The 22,398-nt window shown below is 45.0% G+C and overlaps 1 protein-coding gene across 2 annotated transcripts in view; it reads right to left on the bottom strand.

Moving 5' to 3' along the window:
• Window positions 1–22,398, bottom strand: part of LNX1 (ligand of numb-protein X 1) — a 136,419-nt gene that overhangs the window by 32,032 nt on the left and 81,989 nt on the right. For both annotated transcript variants that reach the window (XM_065877398.1, XM_065877399.1), the window contains 4 exons: window positions 14,791–15,029; window positions 14,133–14,285; window positions 7,794–7,996; window positions 4,577–4,948 (listed from right to left, as the gene is read on the bottom strand). In XM_065877398.1, the coding sequence (XP_065733470.1) occupies window positions 4,577–4,948; window positions 7,794–7,996; window positions 14,133–14,285; window positions 14,791–15,029 (967 nt within the window). The remainder of the gene's footprint in view (window positions 1–4,576; window positions 4,949–7,793; window positions 7,997–14,132; window positions 14,286–14,790; window positions 15,030–22,398) is intronic.

Below are 22,398 nucleotides of genomic sequence, written 5' to 3'. Positions count from 1 at the left end.
CAAGTGTTAACAGGGAAAAAAAAACTGATGATCACCCAAGACCATCATTTCTGCTTTTTAAGGAGAAAAAAATCATGCGTAGAGGACAGTTTCTTCACAAAGAAAAAACCAAGGGCTTTTCCTTTTCCATGGGTTAATATTTTCAAAAACATTGTCTATATCCTGTTCTCACCCATTGGCACATACAGGCTACATCACCTGCTCAGTGCTGACTTAATTGTATTTGAAGAGAGGTGGGAATGTATTCCAAGCTCCAAGAGGCCAGGACTGTGTCAGTCTTGTTCACCGTTGTACTACACACCTCTTGGCACTTAGAAGGTGCTCAACCAATAATAACTGAGCAAATTCAAGGTGACAAAAAGTAGAGTTCTACCTTGGGGACAAATAATGTAAAAGTGGATTTGGTGCTTGTTCTTCAGTAAATGGTTTGACAAAAAATATCCCTATGAGATGGAATTAATGTGTGAATTATAGATAATTATACATTTTTATAATTTGACTAAACTTATTCATTCAAATATTTATTGAGTGCCTATTACTGCCAGGCATATCTCTAAGTGCTTGAGATATAATACTCTACTGTACTATACTATGCTAGATTGGCAGGTAATAATACAATAATTTGTTGGTAGAAGATAAAGAAGATTAGGGACTTCCCTGGTGGTCCAGTGGTTAAGACTCAGCACTTCCAATGCAGCGGGCATGGGTTCGATCCCTGGTTGGGGAACTAAGATCTCACAAGCCGCGTGGCATGGCCCAAAAAAGAAGATCAAGAAGATTAGGGGATACAGAATTGAGAATTGAGGGTGGGAGATGCCACTTTAAGTGGGATTGTCAGCGAAGGTGTCTCTGAGGAGGTGACATGTGAGGAGAGACCTGAGTGAAGTGTAGGAGTTATATAGACATGTGTAAGAGTCTTTTGATCAGAGGGACAGCAAGAACATCAGCCTTAAGTTGAGAAAGTTCTTAAAAATGTTTGAGGAATAGCAAGAAGGCAGTGTGACTGAGCATGGTTAAACAAGGGGGAGAATACGAGAAATCCCCGCCCCCCCCCCCCCCCCCCCCCCCCCCCCGGCTTAAGATGAAGTTGCAGAGACAACTAAAGATCAGATTAGCATGGCTTTGCAGGCCACTGTAAGGATTTGGAATTTTAATCTGAGTGCCTTGGGAAGCGTCAGAGAGCTGAGGGCAAGAAAGCGACATGGTGGAATTGACTCTGTAAAGTGGCCATTCTAACTGCTGAGTCGAGAGAGAGGTGAGCAGCATGGAATATGGAAGCAAGGAGACCAGTTAAGAGGTTCTTGCAGTGGCCTAGACCAAAGATAATGGTGGCCTGGCTGATCCAAGCCATGGAGTTGGTGAGAGATGAATTGTAGGCTGGGGATGGAGAAGAGTAAAGATTCTTTTTGGTCCAAGTAACTGAGAAAATGGTGGTGCCATTTCTAGAGATGAGGAAAGACGGAGGGGAAGAGCAGGTCTGGAAAGGGGTGGAGCGGGGAGAAGTCAAGGGTTCACTTTTGGACATTAAATTTGAGATGCCTTTTAGACAGCCACATGGAGATACCAAGTAGGCAGCTGTCTATGCAAGTGTGGTGTTCAAAGAAGTTGGAGCTGGGCATGTGAACTTGGGAATAGACGGCATAAACTCCAGAAGGGAAACGTCTCTTGTAACTCTGGTTTTGTGCTCTCCCGGCTCCACAGGGCGTGACCTCAGGCCCCATAGGGCAGATGGACGGCCATCAGGTTAAGAATCACCTTGGAACTGGGGCACCATGAAAAGTCCCAGCTTGGGGACCAAAGCACCACATGTCCTTCCTGTCCTGGTGGATGGAGGAAGCAGGGTAAGTCCCCTTGCACCCTCTGCCTCAGGCTTTCCACCTTTAAAATGACAATAATTTCATCCGCTGCTTGGTTCTCCTCAGAAAAGAGGGATAAGATACCACACATACGACAGTGAAGAGAGTTGCCGACACCTGGAAGAGCTCCATGACTGGAACCCAAGGGTAGGGAGATTTGTTTGTACTGAGATGATCAAGTCCTTGAGAGTAGGCTCTGTCTTCTGAATGTCATCCTCCATGGAACTTGGTACAAGGACCAGTCAGCTACTGCTGCTGACTCTGTCTATACTTGAAGAATTAATACTTCAGTCACTAAGTGGAAGCTGATGTGATGTGTCAGATAACTGCAAACGCATCTTAAGACAAGGCCTCTGGTCTTGCCCCGCTCCTATCAGCTCTCCACTAACTCTAGAGAGATCTCGCTAGAAAGTCATGTCACTTCCTTTCTTAAACCCTTCCAATGACACCTCATGGCCTTGGGGGTAAGGTCTGAGCTCCTTATCATGGCCTGTAAAACTCTACATGATCTGGCCCTTGCCTACCACTCTTGCCTTACCTATTGCTGCTTTTAAAATGTATACCACTCTCAAGGTGTTAACCATTTCCCTAACTGGCTTTTGGGGAAACATTCTTTTGTGTAGTGTCTCCTTAGAATGACCCTCTCTGCCTCATGCACCTAGAGAACTTCTGCTGATCCATCAAAACCCCAGTTCAAGATTTTCCTCCTCTGTGAAGAATTTCTAGACCCCATCTCAGTAAAAAAAAAAAAAAAAAAAAAAAAAAATCTCTCCTTTGTCTACACCAGCACTATACTTAATTTCACCATTACACACTGTCACACCACATGGCAGTCATTTAGAAAAAGTCCACCTCCTCTACTAGACTGTGGACTCCTTTGGGAGACCAGCCTAAGAGGTCATCATCTCCCTGTTCTCTGAACCTAATCCAGGGCTAGGCGAGCAGCAAAAACTTAATTCATTTTGGCTAAATGAAGTGGATTAAAGGGTTGGAATACAAGAGCCCAGAACAAAGCCTGTCTCTCTAGGAATAAAGCTGGAAGCTCAGAGAACATTAGAAAAACTCATGATGAAAAATAAACAACCCAATCAAAAAATGGGCAGAAGATATAAATAGACATTTCTCCAAAGAAGACATACAGATGGCAAACAGGAACATGAAAACATGTTCAACCTCACTAATTATTAGAGAAATGCAAATCAAAACTACAATGAGGTATCACCTCACATCAGTCAGAATGGCCATCAGCAAAAAGTCTACAAATAATAAATGCTGGAGAGGGTGTGGAGAAAAGGGAACCCTCCTATATATACTGTTGGTGGAAATGAAAGTTGGTAAAGCCACTATGGAGAAGAGTGTGGAGGTTTCTTAAACTAAACACAGAGTTGCCATATGATCCTACAATCCCATGCCTGGGCATATATCTGGAGAGAACTATAATTCTAAAAGATACGTGCACCCCAATATTCATTGCAGCACTGTTTACAATAGCCAAGACACAGAAGCAACCTAAGTACCCATTGACACAGGAATGGATAAAGAAGAGGTGGTACATTTTTTACAATGGAATATTACTCAGCCATAAAAAATGGGGAAAAAGTCATTTGCAGCAACGTGGATGGATCTAGAGATTATCATACTAAGTGAAGTAAGTCAGACGGAGAAAGACAAATATCATGATATCACTTATATGTGAAATCTAAAAAAAAAAAGATACAAATAAACCTATTTACAAAACAGAAATAGATCCACAAACATAGAAAAGAAACTTATGGTTACCAAAGGGGAAGGTGGGAGAGGGATAAATTAGGAGTTTGGGATTGACATATACACACTACTATATATAAAATACATAACCAACAAGGACCTGCTGTATGGCACAGGGAACTACACTCAATATTTTGTAATAACCTATAAGGAAAAAGAATCTGAAAAAGAACTATACATATATATGTAAAACTGAATCACTTTGTTGTATACCTGAAACACAACATTGTAAATCAACTATAGTTCAATGAAAAACAACAACAAAAAGAAAAACTCATGGTGACCCAGCCAAAGTCAACAGGATGCATGCTGGGGCTTGGTAACATCGCGCCTGTCAGGGGAGTGAATTAGTCTGAACTAATGTCAGGCTATCGTGAGCTCTATTTGCCTGACTAATGATAATTTGTATGCCTCTCCTATAGGGGGACTTCCTTAGGTTCATATTTGAGTTCCCTTGGGCTTTCGAAGGGGGCCGGACTTAGCCATGGAGACAGGGCTCAGCCTTAGCCAATCCTACAGTGGTTTCTTGTCCACAGGATCCCTGGAGGGCACATGGCACAGCTTCTTACAGGAGTTGGTACAACCAGATGTCTTGGAAGTGTCCAGAACACATCTAAGTGAGCCCTGGGTCTATGCCTATCATACTAGGTCCAGGGATGACACAACCCCGCTGACCTTGAGTGACCTTAACCTGGTGAGGTTGCAACACCTCGCCCAACGTGTTTACCTGCAGTCAGGGCTGGATGACTGGCAACACCGACGGAACGGCCACGACCCCAAGACACACCATCTGCTGCAGTAATATTCCTCCCTGGCCCTCCACCCTCAGCTCCTCGAAAGGGAGACACTGTATGTCACACGGGGTAGTAAGAGGGTAGGTGGGTCAGGGTGATGAGTGTCCCTAATCACCATGGCAACTGCTGACTGGGATCTTGTAATGACCCGTGACCCACCTGAATCAGATGAGCTGCACTTTCCGGGCTGCCGTACCGAAGGTCATGTCCATTGATGGCTAACACACGATCGTTCTCCTCCAGCTGACCGTGTCGGTCTGCCACGCCACCATCCAGAACGTTGGAAATAAACACCCCAGGCTCGTCCACCTTGCGCACCAGTTTTATTCCGAGCTGCTCCTCCGGGCTGCTTTTGTTGAGGATCACGTGGAAACTGTCATCCCGGGGCCCGGAGGTGTCCAGGGGCTGCCCATCAGTCCTGCTCCGGAACTTCTGCTCCCGCAGCACCGTCAGCCACAGCACCTGGCAGGGCTGCCTCAGGAGGTGCAGGGCATAGTTGTGCCGTACGTTGCCGATGTCCATCCCGTTGACCTAGGGCAAGGGGACCTCAGAATCTGCAGCGACCGAGCCGTCCACTCCACCGGCCACAACCCTGCCCCAAAGGCCCAGCCCACAGACTCACTGGGGCCCTTCCTGAAGGACCACTCTGCTCTATCACCTTCTTCTCCGTCCAAATACCCCCATCTTCCAACAGGACTCGTATCCCGGTTTCCTTGAGTATTACCTGCACACCTTTTCAACTCTCTCTCAGCAGACACCATCTTTCTTCAGTCTTGTCCTTACACAGGCCCTTGAATTTATTTATATAGTCCTAACCCTCCTTTCTGTTGCTTGCTAAACTTATTTTTCAGCTGAAGGGGGGAGGAAAAGGAAGAAAAAGTGGGAAAAGGCAAAAGAAGAAAAGAAAATTTCTGATTAATGATTATATTAAACTGCTGTTTAAATCAAACTGAGTTGGCATTTTCTTTCCAAAAATCTCCAGATGAATTTTTCTCCCTGGATCACCTGTACTGGAACTTCCAGGCCCCACTACTGTGTGTGTGTGTGTGTGTGTGTGTGTGTGAGAGAGAGAGAGAGAGAGAGAGAGAAGGAGGGAGGGAGAGAATGTGTGTGTACATGAAAATATTTGAGTGTTGGCAAGTGTGTGAGTGTCTGTGTGTGTCAAGTCTCCAGGTGTTCACCTACAAGGTCTTTTGCCCATGTTCTCAGCAAAGGAGAGAAAAAAAATCTCTACAGTTTCAAACAAACTGATGTGAATGGAAGCTTCTAGGCTCTTTTATTGAAAGGCTGGATCACGTTATCAGGCTGCTTAAATGTCCTCCAGCTTAGGCCACTCATTTGTGCCTCACTAATGATCTTCAGGGCTGATGCTGCATGGGGCTTTCTGGTTTTAATTACTCTAGGCAGGCCCAGCCTGAAGGCTTCAGATCTCAGTGCTGGTCACTGCCTGGGAAGAAAATAATTTCACAGCAGCAGTACACTCTGTGCTTAAGGAAGGAGGCCTCACAGAAGAGAAACAACCTTCTTGAATTTCTACGGTTTGGTAAGATTTCCTGTACTTGCAGCCAACAGTTCGAAGAATCTTGGAATGAGATTTCATGGGCCTGCCTGCAGCGTGCCATCGCTAGTCCTCCGTTGCATCTCCAGGGATGGACGGAGGCTCCCTCGTGCTCGGACAAGGCTCATCACCTCTGTCCAAGCACAGGTGGGCTCAAAGACCTGGCTCTGCTCTGACACCTTATCCCGGGTCTGGTTTTCTCCATCACACTGAGGCCAAAAGAAAGTCAGGGTCGCCTGCTAAATACCCCTGGCAGCTCTTTTGCTTGCAAGTGCCAGTTGAAGGTCACAAGAATCAAAAAGGTTTTCCTTATGCAACCGTTCCAGGCAGCCTAGTTTCCGCAGAACTGGGAGGAAGCCATGCAGAGTGTCGCTGATTGCACGGCTGACCGTCCCTTGAGGTTGACGGGCCCTGCCTCATACTCCACCTCGGAGGCCAGTGAGAACATCAGTGTTTCTACAATAACTGCTTTAAGTTCTTTCTCCTCTTATTCCAAACAATAAGAATTTCTTTGCCAGAGAAACAGCGCATGATGTATCAGGAGCTGGCCCCTCAGCAACCCAGAAGGGATGGGATGAAACTGTCATCTGAGTATCAGACAGGAAATATATGACCAAGGCAGGGATTTTTTTCTTATCACTTTTGGCACATGTTGGACTTCTGTCTGATAAACAACTCTTCCTTTATCCTTTCTCTTCTTCTGAAAATTCCTCCCTAGCATCCGTCCCCTCAGTCAAGCCTCAGAGGACAGTAATGCCCAACGTGTTCTCTTCCACCACCTGTCTCCCCTGGAATGTCTGTGGGTTGGCAGAATAGCTTAGGGATGTGTGTGTGTGTGTGTGTGTGTGTGTGTGTGTGTGTGTGTGAAGGGCCATTAAGCTATAGGAAATTTACTTTAGAGGGGTGTGTGAATGTAAGTGATTAGGTAAAATATAAAATGTTCCATTTATCTGCCCTAAAAACAATTTAAGAAGATATAGGCTTCGGTTTTATATTGTTTTATGTTAGTGCTACTTAAAGTGGGAGGAAAGGGTGAGAGGAAGAGAGAGGAGGGAGGAGGAAAAGGAAGAGAGAAGAATGCAGAGGTAGAGAAAACAGAGGGGGAAGATAGCAGAAGGCAGAGGAAGGAGGGGAACACAGAGACAAAATGATACAGGGTCTTCCCTGGTGGCACAGTGGTTGAGAGTCCGCCTGCCGATGCAGGGGACACGGGTTCGTGACCTGGTCCGGGAGGATCCCACGTGCCGTGGAGCGGCTGGGCCCGTGAGCCATGGCCGCTGAGCCTGCGCGTCTGGAGCCTGTGCTCCGCAGCGGGAGAGGCCACAACAGTGAGAGGCCCGCGTACCGCAAAAAAAAAAAAAAAAAAAAAAAAAAAAAAAAAAAAAAAAAGATACATGATACAGAGACAGTATTTATATAGAGAGAAAGAGATCAAAAGAACAAGAATGGGAATTCCCTGGTGGTCCGGTGGTTAGGATTCCACACTGCCCCTGCAGGGGGCACCTGGTCGGGGAACTAAGATCCCGCATGCTGTGTGGCAGGGCCAAAAAAAAAAAAAATACAAGAAAGACAGAAGGGTTAGGGACCTATCTCAGATTACAAATCTTGTATGAAGAGCCATATCAACATAAGAACTACGGAAAGTGACAGCTCCACAAGTGCTTTACCCCTGCGTCCATCCATGCATCCGTCCATCCATCCATCCATCCATCCATCCACCCATCCACCCACCCACCCACCCACCCACCCACCCAATGATTTGCTCTGAAGTGACTTTTGCTAAGATCCTCTTCATGGCTCCACAGCCGTGGTCTCTACCTTTAGGATGATGTCTCCTGGCAGTAGCCGGCCGTCTCTGGCAATCACCCCATCACGATAAATGTGCTGGATAATGATATGGATCAGCGGGGTTTCATTGCCTCCCACAAGCCTAATGGAGAGGCTTTCATTGGGATCCGCTCGATTGATCTTGACTCTGGTAATTTCACCATATGGAATCAGGTGATACAACCTTGGAAAGACTAAAATGGACAGAGACAATATTTATTTAAGACACCCCCCCCAATGGACGTTTCCAGCCACTCCTTTTCTTGCCAAACTTTGGTTCCAGCCAAACTAAACTACTCATTGTTCCTTGTACATGTTTTCCATCTTCCTGCCTCTGTGCCAGCATAAGTTTCTCTGCCTGGAATGTTTTCCATTCTAGGCCTAAACCCAACTTTTCCTTCAAGGCCTGCATGAAATGATCCCTCTTCCAATTAAACTCTACCCTGATCCCTTTCCCCCTGCTCTCTCTAAACTTCCCATTTCCCATAAAGCTTTATTTCTCATGGCACCGAGCCTTCTATTATTATTATTACCATTATTATTCATGCCCATTTCTTATACCCACCACTGGCCTCTAAGATCCTTGAGGACATAATTTCTGGCTGTTTTGTAGTTCTGTGCACAGATCTCTGTACACAGGAGACTTCAGCCTATGTTTACTGAATGAAGAGGAATGAACGAACAATCATTATGGAATGGGCTGCAGTTTGATCACTTATTAATCAAGGGGCAAAACAGAACAACCCTGGTTCTGCTCTCTTTGATCATTTTGAAGATCTCTTCCTGGGAGGGCCTGCTTTTCAGGCTTAGTGAATCAGTCCTCGCTACGCTGTTGTCAGTAAAGGGAAGTCAAATGGCCTAATTCATGATCAAGGAAAGAGGCCCAGGCCCAGCTGGTGGCATCAAGAGGTTCGTGTCCCTGATCCGCTTGTACGGCTGGATTCAGAGCCAAAAGGAGATTCAGAGACCCAGGCTGGTGTTTCCAAACTTTACCTTTTCACTGAGGACTCTTTCCCCTTGAAATCTGTCACGGGTCCCCCGCCCTGCTGGGCCCACACACAGAAATTGCTTCTCAGGCTGTGTAGTTTGACAGTGACAGACCTTTGTTTCACAAGGGAGGATGCGTGAGCTCGGAGAGGAGAAGTGGCACGACTGGCTGGAGGTGGTAGTTAGGTGGTGGTCCTCAGAGCCAGGTCAGAACCCGGGGCTCCTGATGACGCTCCTGTCACCTTCCTCAGAGTCCCCTGAAGCCAGGGGTCCACAGCCGGCAACGGGTCCACAGGGGACTTGGTCTACAGACCCACAGCCAGCAGCAACGACTGGCGCTGTTCTCCACCTCGGTTGGAATAGAAGCCTACAGGGGGGGACACCAGGAAATGCCGGCCACGGAACACCTAGTTTGACGGGAGCTGCAGCTCCTCCCCAGTTGCTTGAGGCTCCAGTTAGGACGTTGAGAGCACTGATGCTTTTGTCTCCTGTAGCCGCTGACAGCTGCCTCTGCCCTATGATTCTCCCTTAATTATGTCATCGGGAAAGATCAAAACTGCAGGCCTGGTTCTACATAAAACACTCTTTCTGACTGTTTTCAAAACCCATGACCTTAATGCATTTTCCCTAATGAACTATGAATTCATGAATGAGTACTCAACTCTAGGAACAATACAGCAAGAATTAAAATTATTTCTAAGTATTGCAGAACATGATAAACAAAGCAATTTAGCTGCCAGAGGAAGCTGGAGACGGTTGTAAACGTGGGTCTTTACCCCCCACTGGGAGTTAATTTAATGTAAACAATTGGGCTTTGCTGTAAGGCTGTGGGCAGCAGCCTTCATCTGTCAGCTCCTGGTGCTAATAGTGCTTGGGTGACCGAGTTCAATTAACGTTTAAACTATCTTGATTACCTTAAGTAGGCTCTATCCACAAGTATTTGTTGGAACAGGTCTGGTGACAAGGAAAGGGAAGTCCTTTTAAAAAATCATTTTGAGGGCTTCCCTGGTGGCACAGTGGTTGAGAATCTGCCTGCCAATGCAGAGGACACGGGTTCGAGCCCTGGTCTGGGAAGGTCCCACATGCCGCGGAGCAACTAGGCCCGTGAGCCACACTACTGAGCCTGCGCGTCTGGAGGCTGTGCTCTGCAACAAGAGAGGCGATGGAGAGTGGCCCTGGCTCTCCGCAGCTAGAGAAATCCCTCGCACAGAAACGAAGACCCAACACAGCCAAAAATAAATAAATAAAATTAAAAAAAAAAAAAAATCATTTTGAGCAAAGAAAGATTTGGAAATTATCATCAAAGCTGCTGGTTTTCTCTCTCCTCCCTCTCCCTTTCTACTCTTTTTCCCAACAGATTTACAAAAACCATGCTCCCAGATCTAACTAATCAAGGATGGTTGATAGTCTGAAAGGACACACCCAGTCACACTTGGAAATGTTAATTAGAGCTACAATGATGAGACCCTAGTGACCTCCCCTTTGAGAGTTAAAGTGATTTTTAAACTGCCAAACTAGTGCTGGTCTGAAAAGAAAGTTTTTCAATATTGTGCCCTTACTTAAAGACTAAGGGATATAGTATCATTTACCAAGTGTTTATTATATGCTGGCCATTGAGCTAAACAATTTGCATGACACTCTGTTGTTCGTTTAGTCCTCACAGCAACCCTTTGACCTAGATTATTATCACCCCTGTTTTTCTGGATGATGAAATACTAAAGCTTAGAGAAGTCAAGTAACCTGGCCAGGTCACACAGCTAAGTAGTGAAGCCAGTCTCTTTACTGATATGAAAAGGATGGATAAACCATGGGCGTTCACCATACTAACCGCGGGTTACTTACTGAAGCAATGAGATCCAAAGGCCCTTTTGAAAAGCTTTGTTGCCTCACAAATCCTGTACCAGCCTCACTGAGTCATAATACCTCACCCCACTGTGGAGTAATAGCTTCCTGGAGCACCTGAGGAAATCCATCCTCTCCTGCTTGAAGCCCCTGCACACATAACACAGATGCCATCTTCATCTTCCTGAAACACAGCTTCCATCCTGCTATACTTCTATGCAAAAGCTTTCAGGTGTGTTCACTGCCCCAAGTCGAGACTCCTAAATGGCATCCAGGACCCTTCTAATCTGGCCTTAACCTCATCTCCCACTACCTTCCAACACACAGTCAAGATCCCCATGCCCATCCAGGTCATAACCGCTCCTTAAACATGGATTACACCGTCCCACTGGGAAGTGATGTACCTCTCTTGACAGCTGTCATTTTCGTTTATTTATATCTCACTCTTTCTGGTATTTTATTTTTTTAGTCTTGAATGAACTTCTTGAAACCAGGAGCTGGATTTTATAATCTTTATATAAAAGTACAGAACTTACCTATATAAACAGCTCATATAACTCAATTAAAAAAAAAAAAACAACCTGAGTAAAAAATGGGCAGAAGTCATGAAAAGGCATTTTTCCAAAGAGGATGTACAGATATGGCCAACAGGCACATGAAAAGATGCTCAACATCGCTAATCACCTCACACCTGTCAGAATGGCCATCATCAAAAAGTCTTCAAGGGTTTCCCTGGTGGCGCAGCGGTTGAGAGTCCGCCTGCCCACGCAGGGGACACGGGTTCATGCCCCGGTCCGGGAGGATCCCACATGCCGCAGAGCGGCTGGGCCCGTGAGCCACGGCCGCTGGGCCTGCGTGTCCGGAGCCTGTGCTCCGCAACGGGAGAGGCCACAGCAGTGAGAGGCCCGTGTACTGCAGGGAAAAAAAAAAAAAAAAGTCTTCAAATAACAAATGAGGGCGAGGATGTGGAGAAAAGGGAACCCTAGTACACTGTTGGTAGGAATGTAAATTGATGCAGCCACTATAGAAAACAGTATGGAGGTTTTTCAAATAACTAAAAATAGAACTACCATATCATCCAGTAATTCCATTCCTGGGTATATATCCAAAGAAAACAAAAGCATTAATCTGAAAAGATACATGCACCTCAGTGTTCATAGCTGCATTATTTACCAAGATAGGTTGCTTCCATAGCTTGGCTAAGTGTCCATCAACAGATGAATAGATAAAGAAGATGTGGTATGTATACAACGGAATACTACTCAGCCATAAACAAGAATGAAATTCTGCTGTTTGCAACGATGTAGATGGACCTGGAGGGTATTATGTTAAGTGAAATAAGTCAGACAGAAAAAGACAAATATTGTATGTTATCACTTACATGTGGAATCTAGAAAATAAAAACAGAAACAGATTCACAGATATAGAGATCAAACTGGTAGTTACCAGTGGGGAGAGGGAAGAGGAGAGGAACAAAATGGGGTAGGGGATTAAGAGGTACAAACGACTATGTATAAAATAAATAAGCTACAAGGATATATTGTACAGCACAGGGAATATAGCCAATATTTTATAATAACTATAAATGAAGTATAATCTATAAAAATATTGAATCACTATGTGGTACATCTGAAGCTAACATAATATTGTAAATCAACAGTACTTCAGTAAAAATAAAAAGTACAGAGCCTAGGCCAATGTCTTACACATAGTAATCTCTTATTTTAAAAGTTTCTGCAATAAACATGCAAATCAATCTTATTCAGGTAGGAGAAAACTTTACATGGAATGGAATTAAGGAGCCTTTAATAAGGGGGGAGGACCGGCAGAAAGGAAGTTATAATCCTTTTACTCATTGCAGAAACATTCAGCAAAAACTATTATGTGCCAGATATTGCGCTTGGACTTGAGAACACAAAGACTTAGATAAAGAGCCCCTGGCCCCATTGGTACAGTTACAATGAAAGGTGACATTGCTATAACAGAGATACAGGTGCTTTGAGAACACAAAGGAGAGAGGACTGAGGGAGTCAAGGAGGGCTCCCAGGAGGAGGCAAAGCCTATGCTGAGCCTGGAAAGAGGAATTAGGATGCCAGCTGAAGGGGCATGAGAGTACAGGACGGACAACAACATGGAAGTGAGAGAGACACAGTATTTATACGACAGCAATAAGTTCAGAGTAGTCAGAGCATGTAGCGTGTGTACAGGGTGAGAGGGGATAAGCAGGGGTCTTATACGACTGCTCGCAAGTTCTCTGAGAACGTGATAAAGACGGTGGTTTCGGATTTACCTCCCAACCTCGAAGGAGTGGAGGGTGCTTAATCCAGTGAGTAAACGAGTGGGCTCTGTAGCCAGAGGACCCAAGTTAAAATCCTAGGTCTGCCATTTTCCAGCTGGGTGACTTTGGACTAGCTACCCAATCTCTCAGAGTCTAAGTTTCTTCTGTAAAATGAGAATCACGATCACTGTCCTTAGCGCTGTGACCTTTAAATGACTTAGAGCACTACCTGGCACCCAGGAAAGCTCAAAAAAAAACTTAAGCTACTATTATTACTGCTGTAAAGGTTTAATATTAGATGAAAAGAAAGGACAGGACAGTATTTTCTCAGCTCCATTTATACTGGGGAAAACACATAGGATCTTAGATCCAGAAACTTCCTTTGCATAGATTCTAGAACCACATTAACCTGGATTCAAAGTTTAGAAGGGTAATTTGGGGCAAGCTAAGTAACCTCCTGGTGTCTCAGTTTCCTCATCTGTAAAACACGGATAATAGTAGTAGCTACTTCAAAGAGTTGTTGAGGATTAAATGAGTTAATGCATGGAAAACACTCAGAACCACACATCACACAAAGTGGTAATAAGAATAAATACCTACATAGTACTTACTATGTGCCAGGCACTGTTCTAAATGTTCTTCACTTAACTGTATTATTCTTGGGACTTCCCTGGTGGCGCAGTGGTTAAGAATCTGCCTGCCAGTGCAGGGGACACAGGTTCAATCCCTGGTCCGGGAAGATCCCACAGGCTGCGGAGCAACTAAGCCCACGAGCCACAACTGCTGAGCCTGCATGCCACAACTACTGAAGCCCACGCACCTAGAGCCTGTGTACCGCAACGAAGAGTAGCCCTCGCTCGCCACAACTAGAGAAAGCCCACGCGTAGCAACGAAGACACAACGTAGACACACTGCAGACAAAAATAAATAAATAAATTGAGGCATAATTCAGTTAAAAAAAAAAAAAACTATATTATTCTTTATATGCACTAAGCTAGCATCTGAAGGTAAGTGTTCCAAGACCTTTTCCCTCAATCTATGTAAGAAGAGAACAATAATTTCTGCCTTTGGTTACTTATGCAAGAAGAGGCTAATCAAGGTAAGAAATATTTATGCCCTTGGGAAGAGGGGTGTCATAGAAAGCGGGGGGTGGGGGCGGTCTGGCTGTCATCACGCCTGGAGTCATCATTCTGGAAGCCCAGCCTTACTGGGAGGCCACTTACCATCAGGGGCAGTGGTGTTTTCAGAATTCTCTCTGCCCCGCTCAGCTTGGTTGACAACTGTACTTCCACACTTTGTCCTTCGAAGAACACTCAAGGCTCGGTTTATTTTTTTAAAAGATCTGCTTCTGATGGTGGATCGCTCAAAGGGCCGTGCTGAGGACAAGAGAGAAGGGAGGGAGAGTAGCTACGCATTCACAGAAGTCCTCTTTTATGGACGCGGCTGGTAAGACACGCACAACACATCGTGAACGGTGATTACTTCTAGGCAGTGGGATGATAGAATTTGCTTAGCTGTATATTCTCAGTTTTCTACAATGCAATACGGATGGTTTATTTAAAATCTGCTTGGTTTTTTTCCTGGGCTGGATGGAATATAACAGCACTTTTCTCGAGCCACCTGGATGGGAAGGTAGGGACACCGAGGGAGTGATGAATCACTAGGTCTAACTTCAACCCCTTTTCGCCAGGTCAGATTACACACATTTCTAATGATCTCAGGTCCTCGCGGTCTCATTTCACTCTGGAGAACTGGATGTTGGGTTGCTGCCCAAAACTACCAGAGCGTTTTTGCCTTAAAAAAACGTTTCTATAACTTTCCAGAGAGGGCAATCCCAAGGCCAAGGAGCCCATTCCCAGACAACCACCCCCTTTGACTCACCCCTTGTTCGGTTGCTCCGGCCAGAGTCCAGGGGGCTGTTTGGCTGACCGTCCTCTGCTGTGGACACGTAGGCAGGGTTGTCTAGGCCAGGCTCGTCTGTCATTAAGGAGATGGTGGCAGCTGCAGAAACCTCTGGGGAGAGTTCTGTTGCTGTGAGGCTGGCACAGCCGTCTGGACAGCCATCCTGAGAGTGCCTCTTCCTGTCTTTGGTGAGGCCGTAGTGGGAGGCACCTTTGCAGCTGCAACAAAACCAGCAGGAGGTCAGAGAAGGCTTCGCGCATCGTTCAACCAGGGCTCTTCAAGTCCACGTGCTTGCCATCCTTGGAAATTGACTTACTCACCCCTGGTTCCTCTCCCTTCTCACATGGACGTAAGTAAGTATACACTTGCCAACCAAATGAATGAATGACTTGAAAGAACAATTTTTAAAAGATGTCTACAGCATTCTGTTAAAGCACTCTCTACACTGGCCCCTGGAATGCAAATTACGAGAGCTGTTACGGGGTCTACAAGACTAGGGCTTGAGGCTGGCAGTCTTCAACTATTTGGATGTAATTCCTTCTTGCTGGTGTTTATTTTGACCATGAAAGTCCTTAGTCACCCTCTCAGTCCCTTCTTTTGGGTTTAGTTCCCAAACCACTGACCATAAATACAAAGCTCCTCCCAGATTCCATATTTAACTGTCCATGGAAACAGAAATGCCCTCACTACAAAGCCACAGGAGTTGGTTCAGCTTCACATTCTCTAGAGGCAGACTTGCTGGTTTCCAGTCTCCACCTCTGGGGTGGTCTGAGTGGCCAGGACCAGGGGCTCGGGGCTCCCATGTGCTAAAAGTTTTCATGTCTTTTAACATTGGGAAGGTAAAACAACATTCGTGGTCTTTAAAAAACAGGTCTATATCCATTCACCACGCATGTTAAAGAGCAAGCGTAAGGGCCAGGACACCGAGGTCTGAGCCCATCTAAGTCCATATTTTGCTATGGATGCACTTCCATTGTCACTGGGCAAGTCGTCTCAGCTCTTAGGTCGGGTTTTGATCCGCAAATGGTGAGGATTTAACTCTCATTCACTGTGGTGAGGAACTGCCGCAGACAGCCAAACCACCTTCCCAGTGGTTATGAAGGCAAAAATCAAATGGGCGAGTCCCTTTAAGAAGTGGCCATTTGCATATAATGGATGTTAATTTATAAATTATTTTTACCAACTCAATACAGAAAACCTTATATGGCTGAGCTATTTTAAATAATGCTTTGACAGCCTGTTTGGAGCGGTGCTTATGAATGGAATCAAACAGCAGTCTGCAGTTGATATGCACTTGATTTATATGGCCTACAGAACCACATCTATGGTTTTTGTCTGGATGGGAACCCTTGCTCTGAAATTTACCTAGCTGTGACATCTTGGGTTGCTGTAAGGTCTGGCTGACATTAAGTCTTGTCAAGAGCTTAGTTCTATATATCTTGCCAGATATATAGAGAATTCTCAACAGACTGTAGCTACTTCCATAATTCAACCATTCTAAGATGCCTGTTTTGTCACATTTTAACTTCTCTGAGATTGGGATGCGTGGGTGACTGACGGGGTCCCACAGCTTCAGGTCGCCAAGCTGCAGTCATGACACAAATGCCATTGTCCAAGGAAACATGGTCACAGGTGTCCATCTCGTCCCTTCCATTGAGTTGCCTCCACTCTTGGTACTATGCCATTGAGTTTAATTGCTCTTCAGTGTCTTAGAAAAGATTACATTATGATTAAGCATTGCAGTGAAAAGTTACTGTATATATGGAAAGTCTCAGAAACGGAGCAGTGGTGTGTAAATTTGATACTGGTGGTAAATATTTGTCTTTAGAAAGAGAGCAGCAATTCCTGATTTTCTTGCAAAGAGACAAGCAAATGCTTTATTTGCTTAGCAAGAAAGATACCCCCAAGGAGATGAAAAGTGATGTCACACTTTGTTACTGAGATCATCCTAAAGGACAGGCCTAGTTCATGCCAAACAGTACAACTATAGGGCAGGAGAGGTCGCCATATGTGTCTGAATGGATTTCAAAGTCTGATCTGACCAACCCATGCATTGCAGGGATATCTTTAAAGGTGTTTTGGAATGATTTAACCAGTGGCAGTTTTAAAATTTTCTTGTTAGGGGACTTCCCCGGTGGTACAATGGATGAGACTCCATGCTTCCAAGGCAGGTGGCACGGGTTCGATCCCTGGTGAGGGAACTAGATCCCACATGCATGCTGCCGCAACTACGAGTTCGCATGCCACAACTAAGAAACCCTGAAGCCACAACTAAGGAGCCTGCAAGCCACAACCAAGACCCGGAGGAACCAAACAAATAAGTTAAAAAAAAAAAAGAAAGAATATTTTTTTTCTTGTTGGTACATAAAATATGATGCTTCTTATAATCAATGATGATGATTTGATGAAATGTGTGTGTTTTTTGTGTGTGTGTGTGTGTGTGCGTGTGTGTGTGTGTGATACACAGGCCTCTCACTGTTGTGGCCTCTCTTGCGGAGCACAGGCTCCGGACGCACAGGCTCAGCGGCCATGGCTCACGGGCCCAGCCGCTCCGCGGCATGTGGGATCTTCCCGGACCGGGGCACGAACCCGTATCCCCTGCATCGGCAGGCGGACTCTCAACCACGGCGCCACCAGGGAAGCCCTGAAATGTGGTTTCAATATTAGTAGAAAAGGACTCTGATTTTACAACCCTACATCCTTATCTTATAGAACATGAAACAGGCCCCCGGTTTCTAATGCTAGTTTTTCCCTCACTGAAAGAGTACAAGCTCCCTGCTTGAATTGGTGAGGTTTCACTGTTCTGATTAGCTACTTTGGCTTTGAATTGTTCTGCTTAAAAATAGCAAAGTGGTTGATATGAGAAACTCAAAAATTGGAAGAAACATTGTGTGATGGAAAAAATGAAAGCCAGCATGCATTTGAGCAGCTCCAAGGTCATAAACACGCGAGTGGAACACTTCTCTGTAAGCCAGCAGTATCGGGTTAACAACGCATGGTTAGGAAGTTCCTAGGCTATTTCGTTGGACTGGAAACAGTATTTCTTTTCTTGGGGCAGCAATGCCCTTGACCATGTGCCCTGCCAGAGCAGGAAATGAATTTTCCAATTGGACAAATGGCTGGCAAAGGCACAAGCCATGGCTTTCTGAGGGGACACAGCATATCCCAGTGGAAAAAAAAGTAGCATCTCGTTCTGCTGCCACATCTGCGAGAAGAATTAAGGTATTTAAACGTCTCTGAACCCCAAGACTACGCCATTAAGAAGCCATTTCTGTTTCAAATCCTTGGGGTTCCAAAGACACAGTTTAGTCCAGGAAAGGAAAACCTCATAAAATGACTTAGAAGCCTCCCCTCTGGCCTCGTATCCCAGACATCCTTACAGTATCTGGGAAGGGTAGATTTAAACATTCAGACTCATAAACCTTGTATAAAAATGGTCTGCTAAAGAGGCTCATACTTGTGCCATGTTGCTTGTTTCAGCTTCTTGGCTTAGCTTGAATCTGAGGCACGGGGTGATCTATGAAGGTAGCAGCTTGTACTTACTAATTATCTCTTTTGTGTTGACTAATCCTGGGGCCTCTTGATTTACAGGCACAAGTGAGGGGAGGAGGGGAAAAGAGCTGATTAGCCTTGGCCAGTACAGGAACATATGCTGAACCCTGGGTTGTGTTCAAAGCAAGCAGGATTTATTCGCCCTTTAGTTATCCCCGAGCACTAAGTACTCTCAGGTGGTGATGGGCGACGGCCATGAACTTGAAGGATGCACACAAGAAACATGGAAAACCATTTTTCAACCACTTTGGATATGCTAACTGTTCAAAGCAACTCTGACGACCAGTTTTGTTAATAACAGAGTTGAGATCCTGAGCTCCTATATCAAAGTGAGTAGAGGCAAATCTGTCTTAATATAAGAATGCTGACACTGGGTGGGGTGCCATGGAATTTTTGTCTTTTTTGCAAGGATAGGCGGGGGGCGGGGGGGAAGTAAGAAGAGAAAATGACCCTCCTTGCAAAAATTCCTGAGTCCATGAGTTCACTACTAATGGGGGTTGACCTGAAGCAGGATGGACCCCCGGCATACTTCACAGAGGCTCTGAGGGGCTCAGAGCTCGGCCAACTGGGTGGCACAAGCTAGTTTGCAGGGGAGGGCTCGTTTTGTTTCTTTTCTTTTCTTTTCTTTTAAGGTTATTTTTTTTTTTTTGTAAGTCTATTGAATTTGTTACAATATTGCTTCTGTTTTATGTTTTGGTTCTTTGGCGCCAAGGCATGTGGGATCTTAGCTCCTGGACCAGGGGATCAAACCCACACCCCCTCCATTGGAAGGCAAAGTATTAACCACTGGACCACCATGGAAGTCCCGGGGAGGGCTCCTTTCTGATGACAGAAGAATAAAAGTGGTCCACGACAAACTGAGCCTCAATATACTCATTATAACAGTCTGGGTAACGACACAACCTCCCCTTTAGCCTTCTAACTTCCTTTGCATTCTTTCTTTCGCAGTTCGCTTCTGAATTAGGTAAACATGGAGTCTACTCTCATACTGAGTTCACTAATTGCCCAGTCTGCTCTTACTTGAAACCAGGGCTTGCAAATTCATATGCTAATCAGGCCAGGTGGGGGACTGTGTGGAGCGGTGCTGTTCCATTTCAAGGGTGCAGCAACCTCTACAGACCTTCACTGAGTGTTGCCTCAAGAAGACCAGCCCAAGAGCCACTAATCGAGAAATGAAAGTTATCCAGATTGGAAAGGAAAAGTGAAACTGTCACTCTTTGCAATGACATGATATTATATATAGAAACCTTCAAAGACCCCACCAAAAAAACTGTTAGAATAAATGAATGCAGTAAAGTTGCAGGATACAAAAGCAATACACAAATATTTATTGCATTTCGATACACTAACAAAGAACTGTCAGAAAGAGAAATTGAGAAAATAATCCCGTGTACAACTGCATGAAAAATACCTAGGGATAAATTTGACCAAGGAAGTGAAAGATCTGTACACTGAAAACTATAAGACATTGATGAAAGAAACGGAAGATGACACAAATAAATGGGAAAATATTGTGTGTTCATGGACTGGAAAATATTGTTAAAATGTCCATACTACCCAAAGCAATCTGCAGATTCAATGCAAACCCTATCAAAATTCCAACGGCGTTTCTCATAGAAATACAACAAACAATCCTAACATTTGTATAGAACCACAAAAGACCCCAGATAGACAAAGCAATCTTAAGAAAGAAGAACAAAGCTGGATGCATCACGCTCCTTGATTTAAATCTATATTACAAAACTATAGTTATCAAAATAGTATGGTATTGGCAAAAAGCCAGATGTAGATAGATGGAACAGAGTCCAGAAATACACCCACACATGTATGGTTAATTAATTTATGACAAAGGAGTCAAGAATATACAATGGGGAAAGGACAGTCTCTTCAGTAAATGGTGTTGGGAAAACTAGACAGCCACATGCAAAAGAATGAAACTGGACCCCCATCTGACACCATACACAAAAGTTAACTCAAACAGATTAAAGACTTAAATGTATGACCTGAAACCATAAAATTCCTAAAAGAAAAACAGATGGTAAGCTCCTTGATATTGGTCTTATAGATGATTTTTTTGAATCTGACACCAAAAGCAAAAAAAAGCAAAAATAAACAAATAAACTAAAAAGCTTCTGCACCACAAAGGAAACTATCAACAAAATGAAAAGTCAACTACTGAATGGGAAAAAATTATTTGCAAATCGTATCTAATAAGAAGTTAATATCCAAAATATATAAAGAACCCACACAGCTCAATAGCAAAAAAGTAATACGATTAAAAAAAAAGGAATATCTGAATAGACATTTTTCCACAGACGACACACAGATGGTCAACAGGTACACGAAAAGATGCTCAACATCACTCTCCAATCAGGGGAACACAAATCAAAACCACAATGAGATACCACCTCACACCTGTTAGAATGGCTATTGTCAAAGAGACAAGAGGTTACAAGCGTTGGTGAGGATGTGGAGAAAAGGTGAGGATGTTCCTACTGCTGGTAGGAACATAAATTGGTGCAGCCACTATGGAAAATGATATGGAAGTTCCTCAAAAAATTCAAAATAGAACTGCCATATGATCCATCATTTCCACTTGGTATTTATCTGAAGAAATCGAAAATGCTAACTGGAAAAGATATATGCACCCCCACGTTCACTGCAGTATTACTTACAATAGTCAAGGCATGGAAACAACCTAAGTGTCCTCTGATGGCTAAATAATGAAAACGTGGTGTGTGTATATATATATATATATATATATACACATACATACATATACCACGGAATATTATTTGGTCATGAAAAAGAATGAAATCTTGCCACTTGCAACAACACGGATGGACCTTAAAGGCCCTGCATCACCCGCTGCAGGAAGAGGTGATCACTGTCAGAGAGCAGCAGGCTCTCCTTCGTGTCCTCAGACAAGGCACCTGGGAGACGGGCCATCGGGAGCCTCAAGGAACCACAGCGCTCTGGCTCAGAGAAAGTCTGTGTCAGGGTGCTGGTGACCCTGGGGGCTGAGGGTGGGCCTCGGCCATGTGTGCCTGGCTCCCAACTCCATCTCCAGGGCCTCCACCCTGGCCCCCCTGACACCATGCCTCCAGGGCTTCGCAACACATCCTAGCCCATCTCCCTGTTCCCAGTCTTTCCCTTCCTCCCCACCATCCAATCCATCCTAACCACAAACATACCAACACAATTTCTTTTTGCTCAAAAACTTCCCATGGAAATATTTCCCAGTGCTTACCAGGTCAAGTCCCAACTCCCCAGGCTGACATCCCAGGCCATCCCTGAGCCGTATTGATCATAGCCTCACCACAGGGTCTGGCAACACAGAAGGGGGCTGGGAAGAGCTAACATCGATTGGTCTACTGCGTACTACTCGTTATGCTTCACATACGTGGTCTTCTTAAACCCTCCCAGTGGTCCCAGCTGTCAAGTCAGTTAAACCACCTCCACTTTGCTGATGAGGGTGCGGAAACTTGGGTAAGGCTTTCCTCCCTTCTACCTATCGGAGTGGAGCTGGGATTTGAATCCAGGCTGTGAGGTCATGCTTTCTCCCCTCCCATGGCCTGGCCTCCAGCCCAGAGCATCCCCTGCACTCCAGACTCCTACATCAAACTGCTCATGCCACATCTTCACTCCCATGTCCAACAGGCATCTCAAACCTCACACATCCAAACACCCCAAGCTTCCCTGCTCTTCCCACCTCTTCCGTTTTATCTCACAACCTGCTTGTTGTTCAAACCAAAAACCCCAGAGTCAGCCCTGATTCCTTTCTTTTTCTCGACACTCCAAGTATAATCAAGCAAGATCTATCCAGGATCTAACGCCTTCTCATCACGTCCACCGCCACGGCCCTAGTCCAAGCCACCATAATCAAAGCCTGGGTTATTGCAATGGCCTCCTGAGAGGTCTTCCTGCTTCTACACTCTCTGCCCTGCCCCGTCCCCATCTATTCTCAACACAGCTGCGGTGTGATCCTTTTAAAGTGGCTCTCCATGTTACTAAAACACAAGGTCCTCACGATGG

Source organism: Phocoena phocoena, chromosome 5 (assembly GCF_963924675.1).
Source record: "Phocoena phocoena chromosome 5, mPhoPho1.1, whole genome shotgun sequence".
Classification (NCBI taxonomy): Eukaryota; Metazoa; Chordata; class Mammalia; order Artiodactyla; family Phocoenidae; genus Phocoena; species Phocoena phocoena.
The sequence above is the reverse complement of the archived record's forward strand: the minus strand, read 5'-3'. Positions and strand labels throughout refer to the sequence as shown.